At 42.8% G+C, this 26,461-nt stretch overlaps 1 protein-coding gene across 1 annotated transcript in view; it reads left to right on the forward strand.

Annotated features, from left to right (window-relative positions):
• nell2a (neural EGFL like 2a) overlaps positions 1 to 26,192 on the forward strand; it is a 93,401-nt gene extending 67,209 nt beyond the window's left edge. Inside the window, exons 16-20 of the mRNA XM_085778703.1 lie at positions 12,261 to 12,401; positions 13,816 to 14,009; positions 17,497 to 17,673; positions 22,214 to 22,438; positions 25,387 to 26,192. Of these exons, the coding sequence (XP_085634829.1) occupies positions 12,261 to 12,401; positions 13,816 to 14,009; positions 17,497 to 17,673; positions 22,214 to 22,438; positions 25,387 to 25,428 (779 nt within the window). The 3' untranslated portion in view covers positions 25,429 to 26,192. The remainder of the gene's footprint in view (positions 1 to 12,260; positions 12,402 to 13,815; positions 14,010 to 17,496; positions 17,674 to 22,213; positions 22,439 to 25,386) is intronic.
• Positions 26,193 to 26,461: the final 269 nt, after the last annotated feature.

Consider the following 26,461-nt stretch of genomic DNA (forward strand, 5'->3'; position numbering starts at 1 on the left):
GCTGTTGTTACTGTGTGCATGTCTCTCTCTCTCTCCTTCCTCCCACAATCCCTCTCCATCTCATCCCAGTCAGCTCTGTGACAGCTAGCATCCTTGTGTGCATAGTTTTTTTTTTTTCTCCTTGTGGTTTTTGTTAGTGCAGGACCACCGTCAGGGTCCCTCGCTACAGGACAAAAACCTCTGACACTGTTTAGAGACTTCACCAGTCACTCAGTGCGAAGGGGAGGCCCATCTCACTGTTTCCTCCCTGTGACAGGAGCTCCCAGTGAGGGAGGTGTCTACATGAGAAGCTCACAAAGATGTATAGAGGTTAATGTAGTGTTGGACATGGTGCTCTGGCATGGGGGAGGTGGGGCAGGACGGGAAGGACGGGGAAGGAAGGAGGGGAGACACGACGGCTTGGGGAAGATGGAGATGTATGGGAAGAGTGACAGTTTCCAAATTCGAAGAGAGAGAGGAAAGAGAGATAACGGCTGGGAAGAGAGAAGGGGGGTGGGGGGGTTGAGAGGAGATGAAGTGGAAAGGAAGATACAGAGATGTTGGTTAAAAAAAAAATGACAGATGCAGCGATGGAATGGGAAATGGAAGGAGAGAGATGAGTGGTTCGAGGGCTGGGGTTAGTGAGTTTCCTCTGCATTTGGATGCGGAATGAGGCTGGTTGGAGTCGGTGCTGCAGGAGGAGGAGGAGGAGGAGGAGGAGAAGCAGAGCTGGGTGGATGAACATGGAAAAGCTTTCACTAAGTCTGGGCTCCCCCACCCCCAGAACCCTGTGAGCTTTTAGAGGCCTCCCAAGGGACTCCAGCACTTCTGCTGCTGCAGCGGCAGACTGACGGCCTGTCATAAGACACCCAACAGCAGCTCTTCAAGGCGAGCGCGGCTTATGCGCGTGCACCTCCGAGAACTCACACACACAAACACACACACACACACACACACGTATACGTCTGCATGTGAGAGGACTGGAACAGTTTGCGGATTGTCAACTTGACGTCCCATTTAAGTTTCTCCGTGTACTGAGGTGTACGTACATGTAATATTTTGTTTATATTTGTGTGTAATTGTACAAGTACGTGGATGCGTGTTAATGTGTTAATGCGTTTACCGTCTCTGTGTGTCTGTGGCTGTTGGTATTTTGGTCTTTTTGTGGCTCTATGTGTGTGTGTGCTTGCTTACTTGTCATTACCATTCAGGGGGAATGGATGGGGAGGGACAGGGGACATGCCGTGCTGACAGACAGACACCAGCTAGTGGAGAACTCTGACACATCATGAATTATGCAGGATACAGCTGCGGCAGGGCACATGCACTTCAGTCATGGATATAAATGTACGCAGGGCCAGCCATGTAATGTGTGTCCTGAACATGCAGCACAGTCAATGTCGTAGCCCCAGGCTAGCGTTATTCCATATACTGTATGGCCTGGGTGAGAGATGGGTAAGTGTTGTAATATTCTGTTTATTTTTCATCAACATAGACCTCCATTTTCTTCCAGAGCATTCAGAGACTGAGGAAGAAAATGTGCAATAATAGCCATGACGCTGTATGGAGTTCAAACTAAATGACTGTTATTCAATACCAATAAGCGCACTTGAAAGAATTAGGAGGTCATTATGTCGTGATCGGTCACTGGCCTGCGACTGATGCTGTGTGATGTGCTAAAACCAACTTGCACTGTGTCTTGCTGAAGTACAAGAACATAAAAATGCAGCTGCTGTGACTCCGTTTAGTTTTATTTTCAGTCTGTGCTGCAGAATAATTTATTTCTCGTAACATCAACATTTGCGATATGCAGAGGAACAGAGTTACTTATATAACAAAGTCCTGGCTGCCTTGTTTCCAGCTTAAATTGGTTTTAGTGATAGGTATTGGTTAATCTCTCTGATGTTTGTTCCCTCTCTTGATTTCAGCACTGGAACTTGTGTATCGTTTAAAGGGATAGTTCAACATTTTGGCAAATTGGCCCATTGCCATAATCCCTATAGTTTTAGGTGTAGGTTCGTTACCTTTAATTGTCGGTGCATGCTATTTTTAGATGGAATGTTATGAGACTGAGTTGTTTTCGAGGTAAATTCATGCAAAACCGCGTTCCTGTCGGGGACAGTTTTTCTGCAAGCAGTCTCTGCATTTGCCTCGACAACTCTGTCTCGTAACGTTCCGTTATTATCTCATAGCGTGGTGAATGTGCAGGTCACAACTAGAGCGTTTTGGAGTTGTTGGATTGTGTATTTGATGAGTTTGATGAGGGAAACCCAGAAATTCCATTAGCCTCCGTAGCGTAGCTCTAAGCAGCTCGCTGCTCTGCTTCACCGTTCTAAAAATAGCTTGCACTGACAATTAAAGGTAACGGGGATTATGGCCATTTGCCAAAACATTGAACTATCCCTTTAAGACTAATAATTGGTCCAATGCAATTCAGTTTTTTTTTAAACCTCTAACCCTGTATGGGTGTAATATTGCTGTCATTGTTATTTGAAAAGCATCAGCTTTCAGGGAGGGACCCTTCGTAAATCATTAACAAATCCACAAATGTCATATAATATTTTTTTCATTATCTAATTTCATCGTCATACAGTCATAACTTGCAGTTCCTAACTGTCTTAATAGTGCCCCATCTTAAAATTCAAGTCTCACATTGCGTAGCCTAAGTGTTGCCTTGTCACTGCTGAACTCAATGTTAGTAATTGCTGACATTTTGCTAACAGTCAGCTACAGTCACATTAGCTTCCAGTGGCTGCACAGATCAACTGTGTAGGCTATAAAACTGATAATGAAATTAATAAATCAGCCGCTATCAGACTGGTGCATAGATTTGCATCCTCTCCAATACCTGATACATGTTTGAGGCAGTATCATATTTCATGTTAAGACAGTAACTCTACTGTCCTTAAATGAAACAGAACACATATCGAAGACACAGTAAGGAAAAATTGCACATGAGAAAACAGATAATTATTGAGTAGATGACAAAAGCAAAGCTTTAAAGCCAACAATCAGATCTTCCAGCCTGCAGTATTTTCTATAATAAATGCTTCTTGGGGAATGTGTGCTTCAAACAAATGAGCTGCTACATATTGCACTTAAACCCAAACTGCTTCAAATTGAATGGTCAGCTAAAAGAAAAACATAGGCAACTAATGCACAGGAAAGAGGTAATTTAAAGTGGAAAACACAACATCAGGAAAAGTGGCTCTTCAGCAAGGCAAGATTAATATAATATTGAAAGCATAGGCTACAGTATGTGAGCAAAAAAAACATCTCCTTCAAGGCTGCACTGAAAAATAAGAGTAGAGTTGTTTTTATTGTATTGTATATAACAACTCTGTCCATCAAAATGCCGTCCTCATCTTGGAAGCTTCTGCATATCTGATGAATAAGAGAGCAGCAACGATTTCATGAATGTTTCCTTGACTAGGAGGTTCAAGAAATTCTTCTTATCCTGCGTAATTACCTCTTCCCCTGTTGTGGCCTATAGGGTTGTTTGTTTATACAGTGTTTGCACCTAAATAACCTCACTCAACACACTATAAAAGACTAAACTGTTAAATATACTAAACAAATCCATACGCTGCCAAATGAACAATGCTGCAGCTTTGTCTGACAGAAGTTGAACAGCATCTTTACTGATAATACTTTTTGCATGTAACTAAGAAGAATTCTAACACAGGCATTAGTATCATCTTAACTCTTAGAAGCTCCAAGGAAACAGGGCCTGGGGCTGTTAAAACATTTTCACCAGCTCTTAGTCCTTGCACAAAATAATTGGACATAACGTCTGTGAACATCCTCTCTCCTGTTTGGGTCTCAGATGCATGTTTATTGACTGAATTGCTGAACTGTTCCTGTGAGATGAATGGGTAGGTAGCCATTGTATTGTATCCTTTATTTTCAGCTCATTATCTTCTCCTTTCAAGCCCCTATAAGCTTATTAGGATGCCGGGCCACTAGTTAAAATTTTCTGTCACTATGCTGTCGGTTCTGTATCTAATGGCCATCTCTGCTGTCCTTGGCCGGCCCCTTGCTAGCTTCTCAAAGGATGCAGTGGGCTGCTGGAGGGGGAAGAGGATTTGATCAGATGTTGTGGATGGACACCTCTCACTTTCATCTTTTTAATTCATCTGCAGTCCGAAGTCCCGTCAAGCATTTTTAATCAGCGGTGAAGACTCTTACACGGGGTAGTTTAGCGTCAACAATGTTCTTTAAGGACAAGTAGAGAGAAATGAAAGATTTTTTTTGTTTGGTGTTAATGATGCAATTCAAATTTGTGACTCCTACACACTGCTGGAGGGTTATGTTCAAGAGCGCCATCGGGGAGTCCTTGTGCATTACACCTACACAGTAAATTGATGTTTTATCAGTAGGCAAAACTCTCATTTTCTCAAGTCGAGATCATTTACCAGCACATTTTGTCTTCCCAATTGATGCTCTCATAAAAGAGACGTGATCTAAGGAGGAGAACGTTTATGTTTATGCGAACGAAATGGCGCCTTTTTCATCAGAGCTTCAATATTCTTTGTTTCCCCAATGAAATATTCAATAAGTTTTTATACCCTTTCCTAAGTTATGTGGATAGATGAAAGAGAAGGGACAGGAAGAATGTGCAGTATATGGACAAAGACAGGGGAGAAGTGCAGAAAGAATAGGATTTTTAATTACTTGGTAACAGCAGATGCGAGGAGATAGGAGAGGAGAAAGGGGATGGGGAGAAAAAGGAAGCTAAAAGGTGGTGATTTATAATGAGGTATAAAAATGGAAGAGGAAAAATAGCATTGAAGAGGAGGAGGAGGAAGTGGAGGATTGGAGGAGACAAGTGGATGGCCAGTGAGTTCATGAAGAAACTTTGAAGGCAGTGAGAGGAGAGGAGTGTTAAGCCCTGAGGTCACGCTGGCATATTGACTAGGACAGAGAGCAGAACGGGGCCAGACAAACAATTTGTTCCCTCAGACCTCATTTACATTGATGTCGAGCTCCAGGAAGCTTGTCAGTTTTAGACAGAAAGACACACCAGACAGACAAAAAAAAAACTCAGAGGGCAGACAAAAACAACAAAACAAAACAAAAAAAGATAAAAGTAGAGACAGACCAGTAAACAAGCAGCCAGGGCCATACAGCCAGGGGGATAAATAGCAAACAGAAATAAATAAGGATTAACAGAGGGACAGGGGCTTTATAGGCCTGTGCATGTTGGACTAAAAATGTCCAGGAGAGTTGCTATCAGTTGTTAATGCTTTGCTCTTGTGTAATTTTAAATAGCAAGTGTGTCTTATACAAAAGTTGGCAAGAAAAAAAAGGAAAAAACTTCACAACCTCAGCACAGTTGAAGTCTCCCCCAGGGCACCTCCCACCCGACACTCAGGCACAGGTAGTGAATATTTAAAACCATATTAATTTTTTCACCCCTTGACAGCTCCCATGATGCATCGCTGCAGCTCTCCTCCTCTTCCCTCCTTTGCTCCACGATTTACCCACAAGGCCTGGGGGGGCTGTGACTGTTTAAGCTCAAGCGGCTTGTTTAAGCACAATGATTATGTATTCATTATTTATTTAGAGACGGCCTTACAAAGCACTCACTCCATCACCCATAATTAGTGTGTCTTAATTAGGCCCTGCTAATGGCTGGGACTGGCGTTTAGCTGAGCGCAACCTGCTGCTTCTACCTAAATGACACATCTCCCAGGGATAGCTTTGCTGCTGTAGCTGCTGTAGCTGCTGCAGTGCAGTGAGCTGCGCTGGGCACTGGTCAGCTCCATTGCCTCAGAGGCCGGGGGAATTTAAACTGCTGCAACTTACAGATCTGTTTTTTTTTCTAACACGTCCTCTGCTCTACTCTGAGGAGACATCAGTGCCCAAAAGTGAAAGATGATGTTTTCATGATGGAACTCAACTGACTCTAATGTATTTATGGTGTAGCAGCCTACTGCACACAAAAGAGATTTTGACAACCCGCATTAGCTTTCTAGCTAAGGTCTCACACACATGCAGAATGTCATGGAAAAGTCAATGCAGAGTGCATATAGATGGACATACGTTTCAAAAGGCCAACATTTCCATATTAAAAATGCTTTTTTTAATTGGTCTTTTGTAATGTTCACATTTTTGAGATACTGAATTTTAGGTCTTCATTAAATGTAAGACATAATTACAATTAAAAGAAAGTAAATAAATAAAGACATAAAATGTTTCATTCTGTGTAATGGTCCTGGATCCATATAATGTATTAGTTTCACTTTTTGAATTGAATTACTGACGTGAATAAACTTCTCCATGACATTCTAATTTATTGAGATGCACATATGTCTGAAAATACCATCATAACGACCATAATCAGCTCACATCCAGGCTTCAAATGCACTGGCATGTTAGCGTGACCCTTTCTCGTAATTGCCCATTCTTTTTCTGTATTTTAATTTTCTTAATTGTCATATGGACTATGTGTCTGAAATAAAGAATTATACCTATCGAATGTTGCACCTCAGCTTGCCGTACGAGCAACCAAACAACTATCTTCAGTTTGAGAAATTAGCCATATAGCACATTAAAAACGTAACAGCAAATATCAACTGGAGTCATTTTAGCTACTAAATCAAGTGTAGCGTTAGTTCTGGCAGGCCATGATGTCAAGCTCTAATCAGCACAGCGTAGCTGTCTTCACCGGTGCAGATCAGCTGATGGCTCAGCTGACTCTCCGTGGCTGCTTCCTATTGGGGAACTGCATTCAGAGCGCGCTATTTAAACTGCTCTAGCCCGACGTCACCTCCCTTGCTGCTGCTGCTTCCTCTGCCGGCTTTTTTGCAACCCACCTCCACCCCAGCTCCTCCTGTCATTGTATTCATGTTGGTTGCTCTGCTCTGTCTGGGTTTTCTTGGCTGCTGCGCTCCCTGCTTATGCCGTTCATGATGGCTCGTGAAGGGCAGGGAGGTGCTCTTCCTGCCTCAGGCTTTCCACGCAAGCGCGTGGAAGAGCAGGGGTCCCAGAACAGTACCATACCGCCAAATAAAACTTGTGCAAGTAAATTATTATTATTTTGACATAGTGGTCCTGACAGAAATGTTGTTTCTAACTGATGTTGTGGCTACTTGGAGCAAGATTGTCAAGTTAGCACAGTCAACAAGTTGCATATTTACACATCTGTGAGACACTGGGTTATATTGTCATTCATTTGTTGTGTTTCTGGTGATTGCAAGTGCATTTGTTCCACTCCTCTAACTCTGTGTTTCTATCACCTCCTCAGAAACAAATATTAGCTTTCTCGCTGAGAACAGCTGTCTGCTGTGGTTGGAGAGGAGGTTGATAAGAAAATGAAGAGAGGGGAGAGAGCGAACCAATACAGAGAAATTGTGGGCTAGAAAACCCGAGCCACTGAGCTGAAGGACACTGAAATACTTCACAGAGCTGAGGAAAACTGCAGCGTTGGGTGATGTGTCTCTGTGGGTTTGCCACAACGAGCGACTCGTTTTCTATTAATTTTGTAATTGATGATATAAAAATAGTGCTTCAGATGTCACAGTGGGTATAGCCTTTACCAGATTAAGCTGCATTGTGTCTCAGTCTCCACTGGCTGATGATGCATCCGTCCTCCCATTTAGATGCTAAAAAAAGCATTTCTCAAAACAATCATCCTCAAATTCACTTCTTTTAACCAGAGAGAGCAGCTGACAAATTTTTGATTTCACTTGTACTTTAAAAGCTTGGATGAATCTTACAGTTATAGGTAATTGATTGAATTGAAAATCAAATTGAATTGAAAATCTTTATTGTCCACTGTTGTGGGAATTCATCTTTGGCCTCATAAAAAAAGACATATAATACTCAGTCAAAACAACACAGCACATACAACATAAAAGAGCTTTAAAGGGGACATATTATGGAAATATCACTTTTTGAAGGCTTTAACATTTATTTGGGTGTTTGTCTTGCCTTCCAGCCCCCAAATGTGAGAATTGACAAGAAAATCTGTAATGTGCAGGCTCCCTAGGTTGAAATCCATGTGGTTTTACGAGCTGTTCCCTCAGTTGTCTTCCAGTGATGTAACTAGGACTCAAATTTGCATAATACCACCCCTACCTGGGACCTGTAGAAGGGGTGGGGCAGGGCAAACTGTGTTTCATTTGCATTTAAAGGGACAGGCTCTGAAACCAGCCGTTCTGAACAGGGCTGTTTTGAGAGGATGAAAAGAGCTGTGATGTTTGATCCTTGGAATATTTTGACCAACAGTAAGTAAATGTCTTTAAGACACCTGGGAACTATTTTAATTTGTGGAAAGGGGGCATCATATGTCTCCTTTAAACACAGCAGATTGATAAACAGAGATGTAGCATAGAAATATGCAAAAGACAACTTTGTGTCTAAAAAGTATAGGCTAAATAAATAATCAAAGTAAATAAATAAGTAGCTCCCAAATACTGTATCAGTGGTTCAATGAGAGGGAGGTTGAAGGGGTTAAAAATACATACTGTAGTGTAATACTCAGTGATTGCATTCTGTGTGCACTCACAGCTACCGGTTGTTCACGAGGTTTGTTTCCAATTTTCCATGATTACTCATCCACTCTCCCACTCAAGTGCTCGCAGATATGGATTTGTGTTTCAGTGTCTGTTTCATCTTCAGGAACCGCGTGTGTAACTCAATTTGCCCCAGGTTTCATGATGATTGATTGATTATTTGAGTTTGCCTCTTCTCTTAATGAAGACTGAGGAGCAGCGACAATCACTCAATTACACTTTACTGTACATAAAAGAGCACCGATCCGCTGTCCATGTCTCTCCGTATCGCTGTGTCGTGCACATGTCAATAACTGCTCTGTATGCACGCTATCATCGACCTGAACGCTGTGCGGTCTGTTCTCAGGGATCGCCGTGAATGTGATCTGACATGACAAAGTCTGCTCATTTCAAGAAATCCACTTATACAGTTCTCACATGTGACTCGGGAGCAGGAGGAAAAGGTTCAGTTGAGATCCAGAGATGTTTCTGAATAATTCCTCCTGAAGCCTATATCAGGGTTATCACGTAGACCCCAGTGGAATTGGAAACCAGTCTGAATGAGATTACCGTACGGGTGAATGTACGTGTGGCAGCAGGAGCTGGTTCTGCACTGAGTGATGCAACGCAGCAGAACTGTATCCAAACCCCTGGGGGCCGTCTGTCAGTCAGAGTAGAGAGAAGATACGGGGAGGGAAGTGACAGTGCAGGAAGGAAAGAGAGGAAGGAAGGAAGGGAATGAACGTAGGAAGGGGTCAAAGCACAGAAGTGTACCTGTCAAGGATCAGAATAGGCAACAAGGGCCATGTTAAGAGGTGGAGGGAAACGGGGACGATAAAAGGGAGGGATGAAGAAGCAGAGGGCAGGGAAGACTGAACTCTATCCTCTTCCTTTTTCTGCTCAGGGAGAGCAAACTGCAGGGATGAAGGGAGGTGATGAAGAGGGCAGCCCTGTTTTTGCCTCAGCTTTAAGACGCAGACAGACAGGTGAAGTGAAAGAGGAATACATGGAAAGGTGACGGCAGAGGATAAAGAAAGAGAGGGGAGAGAGAGAGAGGGGGGGGGGGGGGGGGCTGGTGTCAGAGCAGCATACAAGCCCAGGAGAGCAGAGGAAAGACCGTCGGCCTGCTCCTGACTTCCTTAATAGAGCTCTTGTCTCCGGCTCTCAGGAAACGAGCAGTAGCGTCCTTCCATCGTCTCTCTTTCTCCTCCTTCGCCTGTTACTCCCCCTCTCCCTGCTTATTCCTTTTACTCCTCTTTGTCTCCTCCACCTCCTCTTTTTTCTCTAACAAGCCCATTCTCCTCATCTTCATCCTCCTCTCTGTGCGTAGGTATTTCTCTGTCAGTCTCTCAGTCACCGAGGTAACTCCAAAATAACTGTTATTCCGTGGCCTCGACCTCTCGAAGCGGTGGAGACACAAAGCCTTTTTTAAAATTTTGTTTGTGTAGTCTTTTTTCTTTCTTCCCAAGAGCAGAGAGAGGAAAGACAGGGTTTAACAAGAGAAAATACTGCGCCATCCACCATCCATGATTCAACAAAAGCAAATGCCTCATGATTCAGAGCTTTCAGGCGGCGCCCTTGTCTGATTGTCATTGCTGATGATTTAATTACAATGATCTTCCATTATCATTTACGCCCGATGATAAAAGAGAGGAGGGAGACGTGTGCGAGCGTGTCGTAGCTCTGCTGTATACCTCACACGTTCAGTCATCGTCGAGTCCGAGAGTTGCGACAACGGTGACTTTCACCGTCCTAAAACGCAGCAGCACTTTAAAAAGTTGATTTGACAGCGGGGCTGAGAAGCGTCGTGCGGTAATTGTAGCTGACAGGTTTGGCTGAGATAAAAGAGGAGAGCGACAGATCTTTTGTTGAGGGTGTAACCCGCTGTTGTTACAGCCCGACAGTCGAGCTTTTAAAACGCCTGAATGAAACTGGCTGAAAATAACCCATTTGCATATTTTTAGACTTACTTCACCATCAGTGTCTGTTATAAATAGTATCTAAACTGCTCAGTTGTACTTTGAACATTTCCATACAACCTTATTGGGGAGAAAAGGATGATTCAAACTAATTCAGTCAATAGTGGCAAGACCCCCCCACCCCCCACCCCCCTTTAAAGCATCTCTGTGCTTTTATCGCACTGAAATTCACAGGCAACAAAGAGCATTGGATATTTCTCTTCAGCAGTGGGGAGAATGTATATTAATTTTCAAAGATAGGCTAGTTATAGCATTTGCTGTAGACTCATGATTTTTAAGCAGTGTCCTTTTAACCCAGCTTTGCTGTCCTAAGGGGGTAAAATGAGGTGCTCTGCTCTCACCAAACTAATGCAATTAGTGAAATGAGCGCTTTAAAGTCTGCCACTGCAAAAGGGAGCGAGAGAGCTGAACCTGACCAATGTGGAAAACAGGGAAAAAAATTATGCTTTAGGTTTTTTTTTTTATTTTTTTTTTAGCAAACCTGCATTTGGAGTCAGACAAATGCGGATAATTTTTAAATAGATAAGGCCCTAATCTGCGGGACATTTGATCAACGGTTAATCTGCTGCAGAAATTCTATTAAAAGGCTGAGGGCTCATTAGCCAATAGATCTTAATCCCATTACTGCCTGGGCGGTGGGGGACCATGAGCCCGTCTGTCTGTCGCTCTGTGGGGGATACTGTTGCAGGCAATCGTAGAGAAGGTCAGACACGGCACACAGCCATTTTCATAATGAGCGAAGAGCATCATGCATCATGCGCAATCATAAAAAAGCCATCAGTGGCTATGCAGACACATTTAATCACGGTGCATGTCTGGGCCTAACATATTTAGCCCTACTGTGTAATAACAGGCTGTATTTCCTCTCTGGTGTGGGTCTGGTCCTCAGTTTAATTAAATATAATCTGAAACATCAGAGTGATCTGTTTCTCTGCGCCTATTAGGCTCATTGTTTAAAATCATGTGGGGTTGTTCTTGGTTGACGTCGACTTACAAAAGATGCAGCGTTGCTCCCTGGAAACAAGTTAACACGGACAAAGAAGAGACTAATAAAGGAGAGGACGGAGGTGGAAAAAGAAAAAAAAACTCACTCTTGTTTTAAAGACAAGAGCTGAAGAAGGAGGCAGAGGCAGAGATGTTTCTAAGTGGAGCTCTGTGAAAACAAGCACCAGCTCCCTGTATTTACAACCGCCCACAGGCTGTGGTAGAAGATGTGTCAAAGCCTTTTGCTGAGCCTCTTCACATCACCTCATAGAAACTCTTTTATGTCCAAGCAAAGTTCAATCTAAGTGTGTGCTCACCTCTGGATTTCTTTGTGTGCCTTGATGTGTTGGTGGATTACACTGTATTAGACTTTTTACTGCTATTTCACAACACAAGTTTGTTGCATCTCTGCCTTCTCAGAATAGGCTTTTTTATATTAGATTCATTCATTCCCTGCTATCTTTTATTGATGCAGATGTCCTTCTATGGCTATGCTTGATCAATAAATCCTATGGAGAAGATTCACTCAAATGCTAGACACGTTGTTTTATCAATTATGAATCAGTCAATTCTGAATTTGCCTACCAGGCAAGAATGGAGCTCAATAGCCCATTGAATGTAATGAGGGTATTTTGAAACCAACATGATACTGATTGTGTATCTTCTCTTCTCTTCTCTTCTCTTCTCTTCTCTTCTCTTCTCTTCTCTTCTCTTCTCTTCTCTTCTCTTCTCTTCTCTTCTCTTCTCTTCTCTTCTCCTCTCCTCTCCTCTCCTCTCCTCTCCTCTCCTCTCCTCTCCTCTCCTCTCATCCTTCCCTCAGATATTGATGAGTGTGCCGATGGCTTTGTCGAGTGTGATAGTAAATCCACTTGTGTCAACTTGCCCGGCTGGTACCACTGTGAGTGTCGCGATGGCTACCATGACAACGGCTTGTTTTCTGCCAATGGGGAATCATGTGTAGGTGAGTGTGCCACCTCTGCTTTACATAAATGTTTAAAATATGGTGAAGAAAAGTGTGAATTTACATCCAGTTTTTTTTTTAATTGCAGCTTTGATAAAAATAACTTTTTTTTAAAACATTTGACACAAAAAGAAAAACCACCAAAAATCACAAATCTGACTTCATCAAATGTAAACCACAGGGTTAGGGTTAAACTTTAGCTTCACATGTGTTCAATGTATAAAGGACACACATTTCACTTCATTACATATAGAACAACATGTTGTATATAAGAATTCACACTGTTTGGATATAATAAAATGAATGACAACAATAAACATTTTAAGGGGTTTCAGGGGATGATTCATCAAAGATTTTAAATAGAAATAATTTCTTTTCTATTTTTTTTCCCTTTCTTACATTTCTAAATCAATATTTACATCTTTAAATGTCTCTTATGTTTTGAAGCTGGGCTCTTGTTGATGTTCTTTTCTTCCATTTAAAGCCTGAGCTTACCTTTTAGTGTGGTAACAATGTCGCCTTTCTTTTTGCATCCTCTAGCTCCACAAAGTCCCATTACTGCAAACACACCATTACTCTTCCTTTGAATGGCTGTTAATTGTACATCTATGTCTTTTTCTCAGTCTTCTCTTTGATTTCTGTCCTTTAATTAGCCTAAACCTTGTTGAAATATGTGAGTCATGCTTCATCGAAACCCTAGTTTTACAAGATGTTTTGTTACTCTAGTGTAAGTGTTGATATGGCAGGATAGGTATGTCATTACCAGTGTGTTTGTCTCAAAAAAACATCAGCTTTCTTTTCGCTGCCTGTTCATTTCCTGGAACGGTGTCTCTGATACATCCTGTCAGGAGAAGTGTCAGCTGTCAAAATGGAAACCCTCAATCTACAGTAACATCGAAGCGTCGCCTTTAACAATAGTGCTTGCGCTGCTCCACTCGTTGACCCCATCGTGGCTGACAGTTTGAGCTGAGAGAGAACAGGGAGGGAGAAAAAAAAAAGCACATAAAGGCACTCTCACAAAACGGAGCCTGTCTGCGTCTAACAAAGCAAAGATATAATTTGACCAAAAATGGGTTTCTGGGTTACATTATAGTTGTAAACTCCATGTGGAAACTGTTTAGTCGCTGTATTCTACAGTGCAAAGTTGGAAGCTGTGCCACTGTTATGGTGAGCGATTTACAGGAGCAGAGGGTGGGTCAGTATTCTGTTCAGGAAAGAAACATCGACTGCACATCGACTCAATGACACATGTTGAATTTGTAACCATATTGCGACAGGACAGGCTCTCTCAACTACCCCGTGTCGTTAAAGCAGAAATACCAGGGTTGTAATGAAAAAACCCAGAACTCATGCAGAAACTGTGTAATCTGCATGGAGCATATGTGTGATGTCATATTTTTTGTGCTCTTCATAGACATTAATGAATGCAAGACGGGGAGGAACACCTGTGCCAACGACACTGTGTGCTTCAACCTGGAGGGAGGCTATGACTGCAGGTGCCCCCACGGGCACAATTGTACCGGTGACTGTATCCATGACAACAAGGTCAAGCACAGTGGACAGATCTGGGTGTTGGACAGCGATAGGTGCTCTGTTTGCTCCTGTCAGGTAAGAGACTGGGGACGATGGACACAGAGAACATGGAGACAAAGAAAGCTGAGAGAGAAATACCCAGATAGACAGAGAGGAACAAAGCAGAGGTATATAGCCTACATGTAGCTCAGTTGTAACAGACAGAGACAGACAAGTGGAACAAAGAACAACAAAGCGACCTTACCCCTCTTCTTCCCCATGAATGATGCCATCTCCCACAGGGCCAATCAGCAACAAATGTCACCTTGTCTTGTCCTGTAAACAGACTGCTCCACTTTAACCAATCACTGACATTTTGAAAAATGCTGAATCACAGAAAATGATTCGATTCATCGATTGAAGTCACAACAATCAATTGTTGTGAAGCATTCTCAAGGTCAGATGTTGTAACTTTGATATGTGGATTTTGTTGCTAATTGACCTTTAAGGGCTATTCACAAAAAAGCCAAAAGCTATTATTTCCTTGGGGAATGTTGTTCATTCATTCATGATTGACTCACTACCTGTCATGATACATGATGAACTCAATGATGTAACTGCATTGTCTTAAACCAGTGGCATGTTCAGGGAGAGGCCTGGGGCATTTTATACATTGTTTATACCTACTGGCTTTTGCCAAGGGTTTTTTTTTTTTTTTTTCAAAAATAAAATATTAAGGTTTTCTATCACAATTGTATGTTGCCACTACTGTACTAGTAGTTTTATGTAGTATTAATAATACCCCAATAGATTCACATCTTACATCTTAAGATAAACAGAAGCAGAAGCAGAAATTACCAGGCTTTTCTTGTCATTTATTCTTACCCGTAGATATCAGAAAGCTAGTGTAGTTATTGTGTTAGCTGGTAGCTAATGAGCTAGTTTCTGCTACTGCCTATAATAAAGGAATAATCTATAACATTGCAAATTTAAATCTTTTGACTTTCTTGGAGGTTATATTATCAGCGAGCTGCTGGGTGGTAGCTAGCTAGTTTCTGCTACTGCCTATAATAAGTAAATAAATAAATAATGTATAACTTAGCAAATTTAGATAATTTGACTTTATTTTTAGGGTTGTCAAGGAGCTTTTTTTTTGTCAGCCAGCCATAGGCCGTTGTGCTAGGTGGTAGCTAATGAGCTATACTGCCCGGTTATAAATAATGTAATGTATAATAACATAACAAATTTAAATCATTTGGCTTTATTTGTAGTTTTCTTGTTGGCTAGCTTGCCAATTGTGCTAGCTGCTAATGTAGCTAGTGAGCCAGCTTCTGCTACTGTCTGACTATGAAACACTGGGGAATTAGGCTCTGCCAATTTTTGGAGTAACTGGGCTTTTTAAAATCCACTGCTATATTAAATGTCACAAGTGAACAAACAAAACCATGCAGAGAGGGTGAGTCGTGCCCACAGAGTTAATCCAGTTGTACTCAAAATGAAAGACAGTGCAAGTTTTTACTGCTTATCCATGTTGTTGAATAAATCAGGAGATTTGTAGGATAAAAGTGACATGGAAAGATTCAGTGCGGAAAGTATCACTGGCACGAGAAGACCCTGATGTGGCAGTGCTGTTGACAATGACGGTGATGCCACAGTGGCGAGAAATTTAATTAAAGTACACGAGCTATACATAGTGATTTTTAAAGGTCTAGCTGAGTGACTGGGGCCTTTGATGTTGCTGTTTTGATTGATTTCTGACACCAAAGTGACAAGGCTTTTGGGAACAGTTGGTCCAGAAAACTCATTCCATCATCCCAAAAACATTTTTCCTTCATGATTATCAGGTCACGGACCAGTCATACTTTGCATTTCAGCTTTTCACTCAATCTAATACCAAGTGTCTGGCGGTAGTGGAAGGTGATTATAGTGGATTAGTGTCGGTAGTGAATGATCAAGCAGCAAATTATTCATTTGATTACAAAGGACCAGGGCAGAAATGGGTCCCTAATTAAATGAGTCATATTAATTGATTTGAGAGATGGAAGAGCTGCCTGTCAAAATTAGTCATATCGAGCGGTTGAAGGAGCAGGGGAGTAAACATGTTATTGTTTTGGAGGTGGGCGGACACAGCTGGATATTAGATGGAGAGCTGCAACTAAGTGACGAGGGAACCCAAGGTCAAACATCTCAGAGGAGACAGACTGCGTGGTGTCCAGACTGAGGTCATGCAATATGCAAATGCGTCATTGTTTCAGTCTGCGTGGAGCTGCAGATGGGTGGGGTTTACCGCATCAGTAAGTTTGTCTTTGCGGGTTGCTAATTTCTAAAACATTTCAAATATTAAAATACTTTTGATTAATCAGCGTGACAAAAAAAAACAATTTACAGAAACTCTAGGTATCGCTGCGGTTCATGGGCACTGAAGTGGTCCAGAATCCTAAATGAGGCGGCAATAAATTTAACACTGTGCACACACTGTGCAGTTTCAAGTCAATTAACTGTCATCTATTTTGTAAATTTAAATTTAAATGAAGGAATTCCCACTAAGACTTATTGTTGAAAGATTTTTTTTTTCTACATTTTGTTTAACCAGGTACTAAACTGGTTTGCCACATGCCTTTCCTCGCATCCCTCATCTTTCCCCTTCTAATTGAGGCATACAAGTAAATGCATTAAGTTTTCCTAGGGGGGTTATGTGTTTCGGCCAGTATTGGCTGTTTTCTCCATGTTACAGTGAGGACTCCTTTGATGTGTTCCCATGTGATAGCATGTGATTTAATAATGGATGCAGTCGGCGTCAATACTGTATGATCATTGACACGGCAGAGCCCTAAAACATCGATATCCTAACCCTCTCAATATATATTCACATCTCATTTTGCCTGACCATGGCTCTCAATCCAAAAGATGTTTAGGTTTAATATCACAGAGGCCCCACGAGACCCAACAAATATTTACTTTTAAGAAGCTGTAACCAAAGGATTCGGGGCGTATTTGCTTTAAGAAAATGACTTTAATCGATTCAGCATCGAGACAAAGGCAGTTGCTAATGAATCATTTTCATGTGTCTGGCCAGCATTGTGTCTGAAATAAACATCACTAAATTTATTTCCTTTATGGCCTGCAGAGTTACTCATAAAAGCAGTGACAGCAGTGAGCAGGAGAGAAATATGTGACAAAAATTGAATCCAGACCCAGAGCGGCTCTCATATGTGGAAGGGACCTTAAATCACTGAGACAACAAGACAGCAAAGTAACACTTCTTCAAACAGCACGCTGATGAACAGGAACCCCTGAAGAACTGCCGTTCATCAGTATTCAAGAAGTATATCTCAGTGTTGGTGTCTTCTCCGTGGTACGAGCCGAGGCCGATTAACCGTGAAACACAGCTTCAGAACAGTAGCCGGGGACGAGCCAGGCAGCCGTCTGTACAATATTTACGATCAACATACATGTTTAATGATCCCATTATACAAATGGCTTTGTCTGTGCATGCATGTATATGATTGTGTGCTCATGCATTGTGTGTTCAATGTTTAATTCCCGCCCCGTGTGTTCTGTGCTCCGCTCCTCTCCCCGCTAGGCCGGCCAAGTCATGTGCCGCAGGATGGTGTGCGACTGCGACAACCCCAACGCCGACCTGTTCTGCTGCCCGGAGTGCGACCCTCGTCTGAGCAGCCAGTGTCTGCACCAGAACGGTCTGCTCACCTATGGCAGCGGGGACACGTGGGTGGAGAACTGCCAGCAGTGCCAGTGCCTGGTGAGTAGAGACGCATACATTAAAGGGATAGTTCAACATTTTGGCAAATTGGCCCATTGCCATAATCCCTGTAGTCATAGCAGTAGGTTTGTTACCTTTAATTGTCGGTGCAAGCTATTTTTAGAACGGCAGAGCTGCCAGCTGCTCAGAGCTACGCTACAGAGGCTAATGGGATTTCTTGGGTTCCCTCATCAAACTCATCAAATACACAATCCAACAACTCCAAAACGCTCTGGTGGACAAGTTGTGACCTGCACATGCACCACGCTATGAGATAATAACAGAACGTTACGAGACAGAGTCGTTTTAGAGGTAAATTCATGCAAAACAGCAGATGCGCTTTCCCGTCAGGGGCAGTTTTTCAGCACGCAGTCTCTGCATTTGCCCCGGAAACAACTCCATCTCATAATGTTCCATTATTATCTCATAGCGTGGTGAATGACTGTGCAGGTCACAACTTGTCCACCAGAGCGTTTTGGAGTTGTTGGATTGTGTATTTGATGAGTTTGATGAGGGAAACCAAGAAATCCCATTAGCCTCAGCAGCACACGGCTCTGCTCCACCGTTCTAAACATAGCTTGCACCGACAATTAAAGGTAACAAACCTACTGCTATGACTATAGGGATTATGACAATGGGCCAATTTGCCAAAATGTTGAACTATCCCTTTAACAACCAATCCCCCCCGCCCCTCCTCCTCCTCCACCTCGTGTTTATGAAATTTTCACATAGCAGGAATTTTAGTCGACGCTTAAATCCACAGCCATTTTACCATGAAAAGTTAAAACACTGTTTATTCAATGCTGTGCCACTGAGCCTGCATGATAAATGTAACAAATGTGCCGGGCTCTGCAGAAATGCTCACGAATGAGAGATGGGCTCTGCAAAGAAAGTCAAGGGGAGAAGTTTTGTGGCCAGAGAGGGGGAGTGATTAAGAGGTGAATAGGAAGTCAGCAGAGAGGAGAAAATGAAGATTGGTTTTCATCTGGTGGCAGAAGAAAAGGGGGAGTGAGTGATTAGTGAGATTTTAAAGAATTCAAAAGGAGCCTCTGCACTGTTCTCTGCTGTGATGGAATTACACATTTTTTATTTGAAGGATACTTCCAAGGTTAAGAGAACTGGAGGAAATGGTATGTGTGTGTGTGTGTGCCATCTGTGTGAGCTCGTGCAAAGTGCGTGCTTTTGTTTGATTGATGAGTTATTTGTTGTTTCCGTGGCTTCCAGTGTCCTCTGCATGCCGTCCTATTTCTCATACTAAAACAAAACAACGTTTGCGTTTTCCACATGAATATTTCACAGTGAGACATATGCACTGTTCTCCTGATGTTGACATCTTCAGCTGTGGAGGGGGGGGGCTGTGGAACAGTTTCCGAGGGGGTTACACCGTGCATTTCATCAGCGTTTCCCCAATCAGCTTGATAAAAAACACTACATCTTCTACCTGTGTTGCCCCTCCCCCACTGTAGATATATACATATATGCACATGAAATGCAAATAACATGCTTTACATTCTGTGTCTCACTCACCCTCCACTGTAACACACTCTCACACCACAGTGTCACCCCCTCCGTTCAAGTGACTCACAAATCATCTTGACTGTGGATCTCAGACAAGCACTTTACAACTCCTTTTTCTTTTCCCTTGCTTTTTGTTGCCTTTAAAGATCAGTCATACTCGTAGCTAATATAAGTTGGCTCCGGTCTGATGGATTTATGGTTTGAGCAGTAACAGCAATGCCACTTCTCTAACCCCCTACCCTCCACACCACACACACTCTCTCTCTCTCTTCTTGCCATTGTAATGCTGCCCCGATGCTCGGACCTGAGGGCTGATTTTTTTTTTGGATTTCTTACAGAAAGCCATTACAGGAGAGTTTGAAAATCACTGCTCAGCTGAGAAAGCGGCGGGGAAGCACAGCCGGCTGAAAATGGGTTCGCTCGGCTTCACTCCGGCTGAGGCTCCCGCTCACCATAAGCACTTATATATGTTGACACAAGCAGACACAAACACATTTGAGAACAAGGGGGCTCGTCTGTCGAGGCGACGACACGGCAGCAACAGGCAACACCGACAACACATATATACAAACATAAGTACGTACACATGTAAACACGTGTGTACTTGCACCTGTCGCCGCAGCAACATCCTCTCATACATCCATGCATACGCGGCAGACAGACGTAAATACACTGGATTAAAGATGCACAGAGAGGAGAAGACACGCGAAGCTAAAGGACCACCAGCCAGCGAGAAGAAAGAGCGAGCACTTGAAAGGGCGGCGAGGGAGAAGGCTGCGGCGCGATACCATACAGGGACTCCAGTGGCGTGACAGGGACGTGAAATGAACCTTGAATGCTCCCACACTTAACAGAGCCGCGGCTGTCCGCTGGCTCAGCGTGGGGCCTTAAAATACACAGCGACAGCAGGCAGATGGGGCAAAAACATTCTCTCAAGACCGAGATGTGAATCCTTCTCCGGTTGGCCGTGCAATCATTTGAAATCAAGATTGTGGCCCTTTGCGGAGAGAGAGAGAGAGAGACTGCATGAGCCACTTGTGATTTGCTATCTTGTTAAATCACCAGAAGATCAAAAAAAGAGCAAAAGCATTGAGTTCCTTAGCCATAGGTTGTGCTTTAGGTTGAGGCACATAAAAGAAAGAGCGTGATCATTGCCGCCTCATTCCCAGGCAAAGATAAATGTCACCACTTTTTAATATCCTGGAGGCATTTTGTTACAGCAAATCCTTACATCTGTCCGCGTAAAGGCAAAGAGATTAAATTACAGAGATACCGGTGGACACTGAATGCAAATTCAGATTTAAATAATAACCTCCCGAAATATCACAAAGGAATGAAAAAGAAGCCTCAGTTTTGCACTTTGATCAAGTTAACACATCCACACTGTTTCTGTGTGAAAGGCAAATAAAAGCTGATTGTTTGGCAAATCTCTTCCTCCTTTGTGATCATAGGCCACGTCTGCATAAACAGACAGAGAGGACAGCGTTCCCTTATCGCAGAGTAGGACAGATACCCCAGGCTGCATCCCATCCCTCCCTCTGGCTGCAGGCAGAGAGTTGCCACTCGGGGGGATTTCCCCACTTCAAATGTTTACACACTACATGGACGCAGGGAGTGGGCATTAGCGCTGCATGAGGCTGGGCTTTATAGCCCAGCTAATTTGCAACAACGTATCTGAAAAGCTGAACCGCACAATTTTCAGTAATATTAAATATCCCCTGCGGGAAACATTGTGCATTGAGCCTCTTATAACTCTGTGTGTGTGTGTGTGTGTGTTTTGCATCTCCTCCTGTGTTTAAAGGGATAGTTCATCATATTGGCAAATTGGCCCATTGCCATAATCCCTATAGTCTTAGCAGTAGGTTCATTACCTTTAATTGTCAGTGCAAGCTGTTTTTAGAACGGCGGAGCAGAGCCACGAGCTGCTCAGAGCTACGCTACGGAGGCTAATGGGATTTCTTGGGTTCAAATACACAATCCAACAACTCCAAAACGCTCTCGTGGACAAGTTGTGACCTGCACATTCACCACACTATGAGATGATAACAGAACGTTACGAGACAGAGTTGTTTTCGAGGCAAATGCAGAGACTGCTTGCTGAAAAACTGCCCCCGACAGGAACATGCATCAGCGGTTTTGCATGAATTTACCTCCGTTTGTAACATTCCATTATTATCACATAGCGTGGTGAATGTGCAGGTCACAACTTGTCCACCAGAGCGTTTTGGAGTTGTTGGATTGTGTATTTGGTGTATTTGATGAGTTTGATGAGGGAAACCAAGAAATCCCATTAGCCTCGGTAGCGTAGCTCTGAGCAGCTAATGGCTCTGCTCCACACCGACAATTAAAGGTGACGAACATACTCCTAAAACTATAGGGATCATGGCAATGGGCCAATTTGCCAAAATGTTGAACTATCCCTTTAAACTCACATTTTATTTGCTGCTAAGGTGCGTAGCAGAAACATTCCCGGATGACAGTAGAAGAAGAAGTGGGTCAGGCCAGTAAAACCTCACATACAGGAGGCAGGATGTGTCAAGTTGGCCAAAATACAGATATGATTGTTTTCTGGCTGGAAGACAGCAGCAGGAGAAATCCAATAAGGCTTTCTGCGCTGAAAGTTTGCCGTGAGATTAATATTGGAACAACAATAAGAGAGTGGGACTAGAACAAGTCAATTAAAAAGCTGCAGCATTTACCTCCACAGTCTGAAAAAAAAACTGCTGACTATGTTGGAAGATTGCTCCGCTCATCTATATTTTCTAGGTACTTTAACAACTTCTCTCTCTTTTTTTTTAATCAAGCAGGGACGCTCCCTCTAGCATGCAAACACAAAGCGTCAGGAGAAATATGTGTATTTGCATGGTAATTTGTGGAGGCGCGGAAAATGTACGAGTGCCTCAGCAGAGATTATTCTCAACTTTCTCTCCTCTTTTCTCTCTCTCTCTCTCTCTCTCTCTCTCTCTCTCTCCGTCCGTCTGTCCGTCCATCACAAATCCTCCCTCTCTCTCCGCCCTCGCAGCAGGGGCAGGTGGACTGCTGGCCTCTGCCGTGCCCGCCCGTGGACTGTGAGTTTACCGTGGTGCCTGAGGGCGAGTGCTGTCCCCGCTGTGTCACCGACCCCTGCCAGGCCGACACCATCCGCAACGACATCACCAAGACGTGCACGGACGAGCACAACATCTCACGCTTCAGCGGCTCCTCCTGGATTAAACACGGCACCGAGTGCACCCTGTGCCAGTGCAAGGTAAGGCTCCAGGCTCGGCTGGCAGACGCGCAAACTAGTCCTCCTATTGCTTTCCAGAAGAAGGGAAAAAAAAGAGTGCACGGTGGTCGGGACTTTGCATTGTGGAGGCAATTTGTGCATCTTTAACACCTCATTGCTGTTTTTATTACACATAGTGATAAATATGCCTAGAGGTGTCGATGCAGCTGTTGGTGTGCTGATACTGATCTGCTCACACACCTTATGCTCACAGGAAAGACACATTTCACCAAATGTATAAGAGCAGTGATAAAAGCTGGCAAAAATGCAGAAATGAGCACCCACCACTATATTTACCAAACTAAGACACGACAGTGAGTGTCTCAAGGGAGAGAATATATGTTGTTCTTATTCTACGGAGGTGACAGCTGCTGTTTTTTGTCAAAACCATAATAGAGGGCAGAGAGGATGATGAATAAGATGCTCCGTCTGAGAATTATTCACTTTCAAATGTCTAAGTGTGATGTTATTAGTGACCATAGATTGTGTACCATCATGTCTCATTTATATTTCCTCACAATAATATGATAGATATTCCATCAGTGCTCGTTCTTAAAACAGTAATTTGACATTTTGACATAATAAACCCTGGTCGTTCTACACAGGTTCTCTAATTCTGGGTCGGCCCAGGAGATTCTGATTTTGTAGCAAGACAGCAAAAGCTTAAGGTCTAAGGATTTTAAGTTGATCATTGAGGCACCAATGTTGCTGTTGGTTGTTTTTAACCCTTTGTGGCATACATTCTTTTTATTCGGGGAAAAAAATAACTTTGGGGGGAGCTTGGCAATAATTGATAATGCATCAAAAATTGTTCCTGCATCCATTTCCTGTAAGGACTAGTAGATGGTACAGCAAAAGCATTGATTGTGGTGACAGTTACATCCCACCACATCTCATTTGCATGTTATCATCCAAACAGAAGTGTTCCAACTGCGCATTGCCCTGAATGAGAAACCACAGTTATAGTATATAAATATGAACAAAAAGCGTCTTTACTTAATTAAATATGTTTCTTCGCATACTTTTTCTACATTCTTATTCAAATTCAGACATGTTAAAAAGTGATATTTATTCCACCATTTGCTGGTAGCCTACTGTGTCCCGTCTAGGTTTAGTTCCAGTAAGAACTGCTTCAGCCCCTGAGGACACAGTCAAACTCCAGTCCCACATTTCATTGGTCACAGAATTGTCATGTTTCTTTCTAAGTGATATTTTATTTTGAGAATATATAAGGGGCCATGAGGGCACCATAAAAGTGGTTTGTTGCCTGAGAGCAACACTATGCCACAGAGGGCTCACAGTGCATTTAGATCTATGGGAGAGACGGTAGTAAATATGGCAATGTCTCCATCCATAGGGCATGAGGGGTTACTGAATGGTTTGATAAGTATGGAAACTATGTGAATCCTATTCTATGACCAGCTGAGCACCTTAGGACTTACACAGTAAACGTCCCTCTCCACCACCATCAGGAAAACACTTATAAGTAGAGTTCAGAGACTTGTGTGCCAAGGAGTACTGAAACTGTATGTCACACGCTGTCCCAACACCTTACTGAGACACTTTGTTTAGTTTTTTCCTCTAATTTGTCACCACCTGTGTCTGACCGCTAAATATGAAGCTACAGACACTTAGATGAGTTTAGATTGGGAACAGGAGGACAGAGCTATCCTGGCTCTGTCCGAAGGTATCAACCTCACCTGTAAAATATCCATCCAAAAAAAACTAAGTGTTAAAATAATTGGTGATGTCACTTTCCCAAGTCTCTGCCTGTTGCCTGGCAACAACAGTAATGACAAGACAGCTGTTTCCATGCGTTACGCTGGGCTGTGTTAGCCCGGGTTCTGGCTGCAACTCCCTGTTCTATGGACAAAGAACGTGGTATCGATCTTCTCATCTCATTCTGGGCAGTAAGCAGATTTTCCCAGAGTGTTGAATCCTTTAAATAAAAATGAAAGTGAAACCTTGGACCAGGAGAAACCTGCACTGAGCAAACATCTGTCAGCCCCTCGTCTCTTGGCCTCTGGTTCAGTTACAGCAGGGAGTCACAGTCTGCTCTCCCCTCTGCACTGTGTTAAACAAGCACACGTGTTTTCACACACAGTACTTACAGGATACAGAGCCTCAGATTGTCTGTCTAGAGAACTGGAACAAACTGGTGAAATAAGTTCTAGTAAATGAGGTGGAGAAATCTGCCCTCCACAACTTTTTTATGCTTTAGGAGTTTGGGAGTTTTGTAGAACAGTCACACAGAGAGTAAACTATGCAGTCGAATTTCCTCTTCATTACCAATTGTGAGTGTAAATTGTTTGCCTCAGCTTTAGGACTAATCCACCAACCAAGTCTGCCTCGCTCTCCAGCGTTTCTAGGATAACATATTCTCCCCCTGCCTGCCTGGCAATGATGTCCACATCTTAGACAAAAGACTGCAGCATTTCTCAAGGGATGAACTGATAAATATTCAAAGTCTTTATGCCATCTTTTCAAAAAATGTCAAAGATTTACACTGAATTCAAATGCACGAATGCAGACTTAGTGTTTTGGAACGGTGCTTCTTCCAGCGCAGTCTGTTCCGTAGCATTCTGATTAGGGTCCGTGCAGGCGGTTTGAGTTTATACGGCGCTGTCCCCCTGTGAACCTTTGAGGATCCAGAGAGTTTATCACAGTCTAGAGCAGAATATCTTCTGTGACCATTCACATTTGTATTCCTCTGAGAATATCGCTGCCTTGGATCAGTTGGTGCCAGAATGATTCCCAGAGCAATCCTTAATGTCAAACTCAGTCTCAGTCAGGATGCTGCACCGCCACCGCCACCTGAAAATAAGATCCGCTGAGCTTCAGAAAGGTTTTTTTTTTTTCATTTTACCTGAGGTTAAAGTGTGACGATAATCTACTCATGTGCCTTCTCTTTTTTTTTCTCTCATTTCCAGAATGGACACATCTGTTGCTCAGTGGACCCCATGTGCCTTTAGTCCTGGCAGATCTGAAGGCACCTGTACAGTGTTCTCCATGTAAAAAAAAAACAACAAAAAAAGTAACACCACCCCTATGTCTCTTCACTGTCCTCCTCACAGGGGTGGGTCACATAGTGTTTGCATAGTTTGCATTTGATTTAGCCTGCTAACCAGATGGATGGTGGTTACTCATCAGGATAACATATGACACGTTGTCAGATACGGACAATTGTACAAAATTAACCTTCAGGTACTTTCCACTGATTTCTAGCTCTTGTACTATATTCTATATGGTGAACTCCACCCACCTGGTGCCCTGGTAAAAGTGTTTTTTGCAAATGCTGTGTGACCCACGTCTGCCTCCTCAACTCCTCTTTATACCAAATACAAACCTATATCATACCAAACAGATGATGGACTACAGTTTCCTCAAACCCACTCTCTTTGTTCTGTCTCACCACTAAGTGTGAACCTTTAAGGATCACCGTCCCCCACTCCGAGTCATCGCTACATGAATCTGTAAGATATTACTATTACTGGCATGACTGTGCTTGATGTCCAAACATTTTTGCTGATTTCTAAATTCTCAATGATGATGATGATGATGATGATAACTTAGGTAGAGTACAGGCAGTTAGCATAAGGTTTCGTTGCCACATTTATGAGTCGTCTATATTATGTGGTGCTTTGTAGCATTTTGTTCCATTTCTCTCTTTTGTAATTTTTCTTTCCAAGCTTGTTATTGTGTAATAGTGAAATAAAGTATTTCCATTTACATTTAATTCTTGTCTTTTGGCTTGTGTATGGGTTTCATTTATTCATGTACATTGTGTTTGAAGACTACTGTAAGACCACATTTAAAGAGATAGTTCAACATTTTGGCAAATTGGCCCATTGCCATAATCCCTATAGTTTTAGGAGTAGCTTTGTTTCCTTTAATTGTCGGTGCAAGCTATTTTTAGAACAGAGCCACAAGCTCTCAGTGAGTGGACAAGTTGTGACCTGCACATTCACCACGCTATGAGATAATAACGGAACGTTACGAGATGGA

This window comes from Trachurus japonicus, chromosome 6, assembly GCF_045865225.1.
Source record: "Trachurus japonicus isolate A0001 chromosome 6, Traja_1.0".
NCBI classification, from domain to species: Eukaryota; Metazoa; Chordata; class Actinopteri; order Carangiformes; family Carangidae; genus Trachurus; species Trachurus japonicus.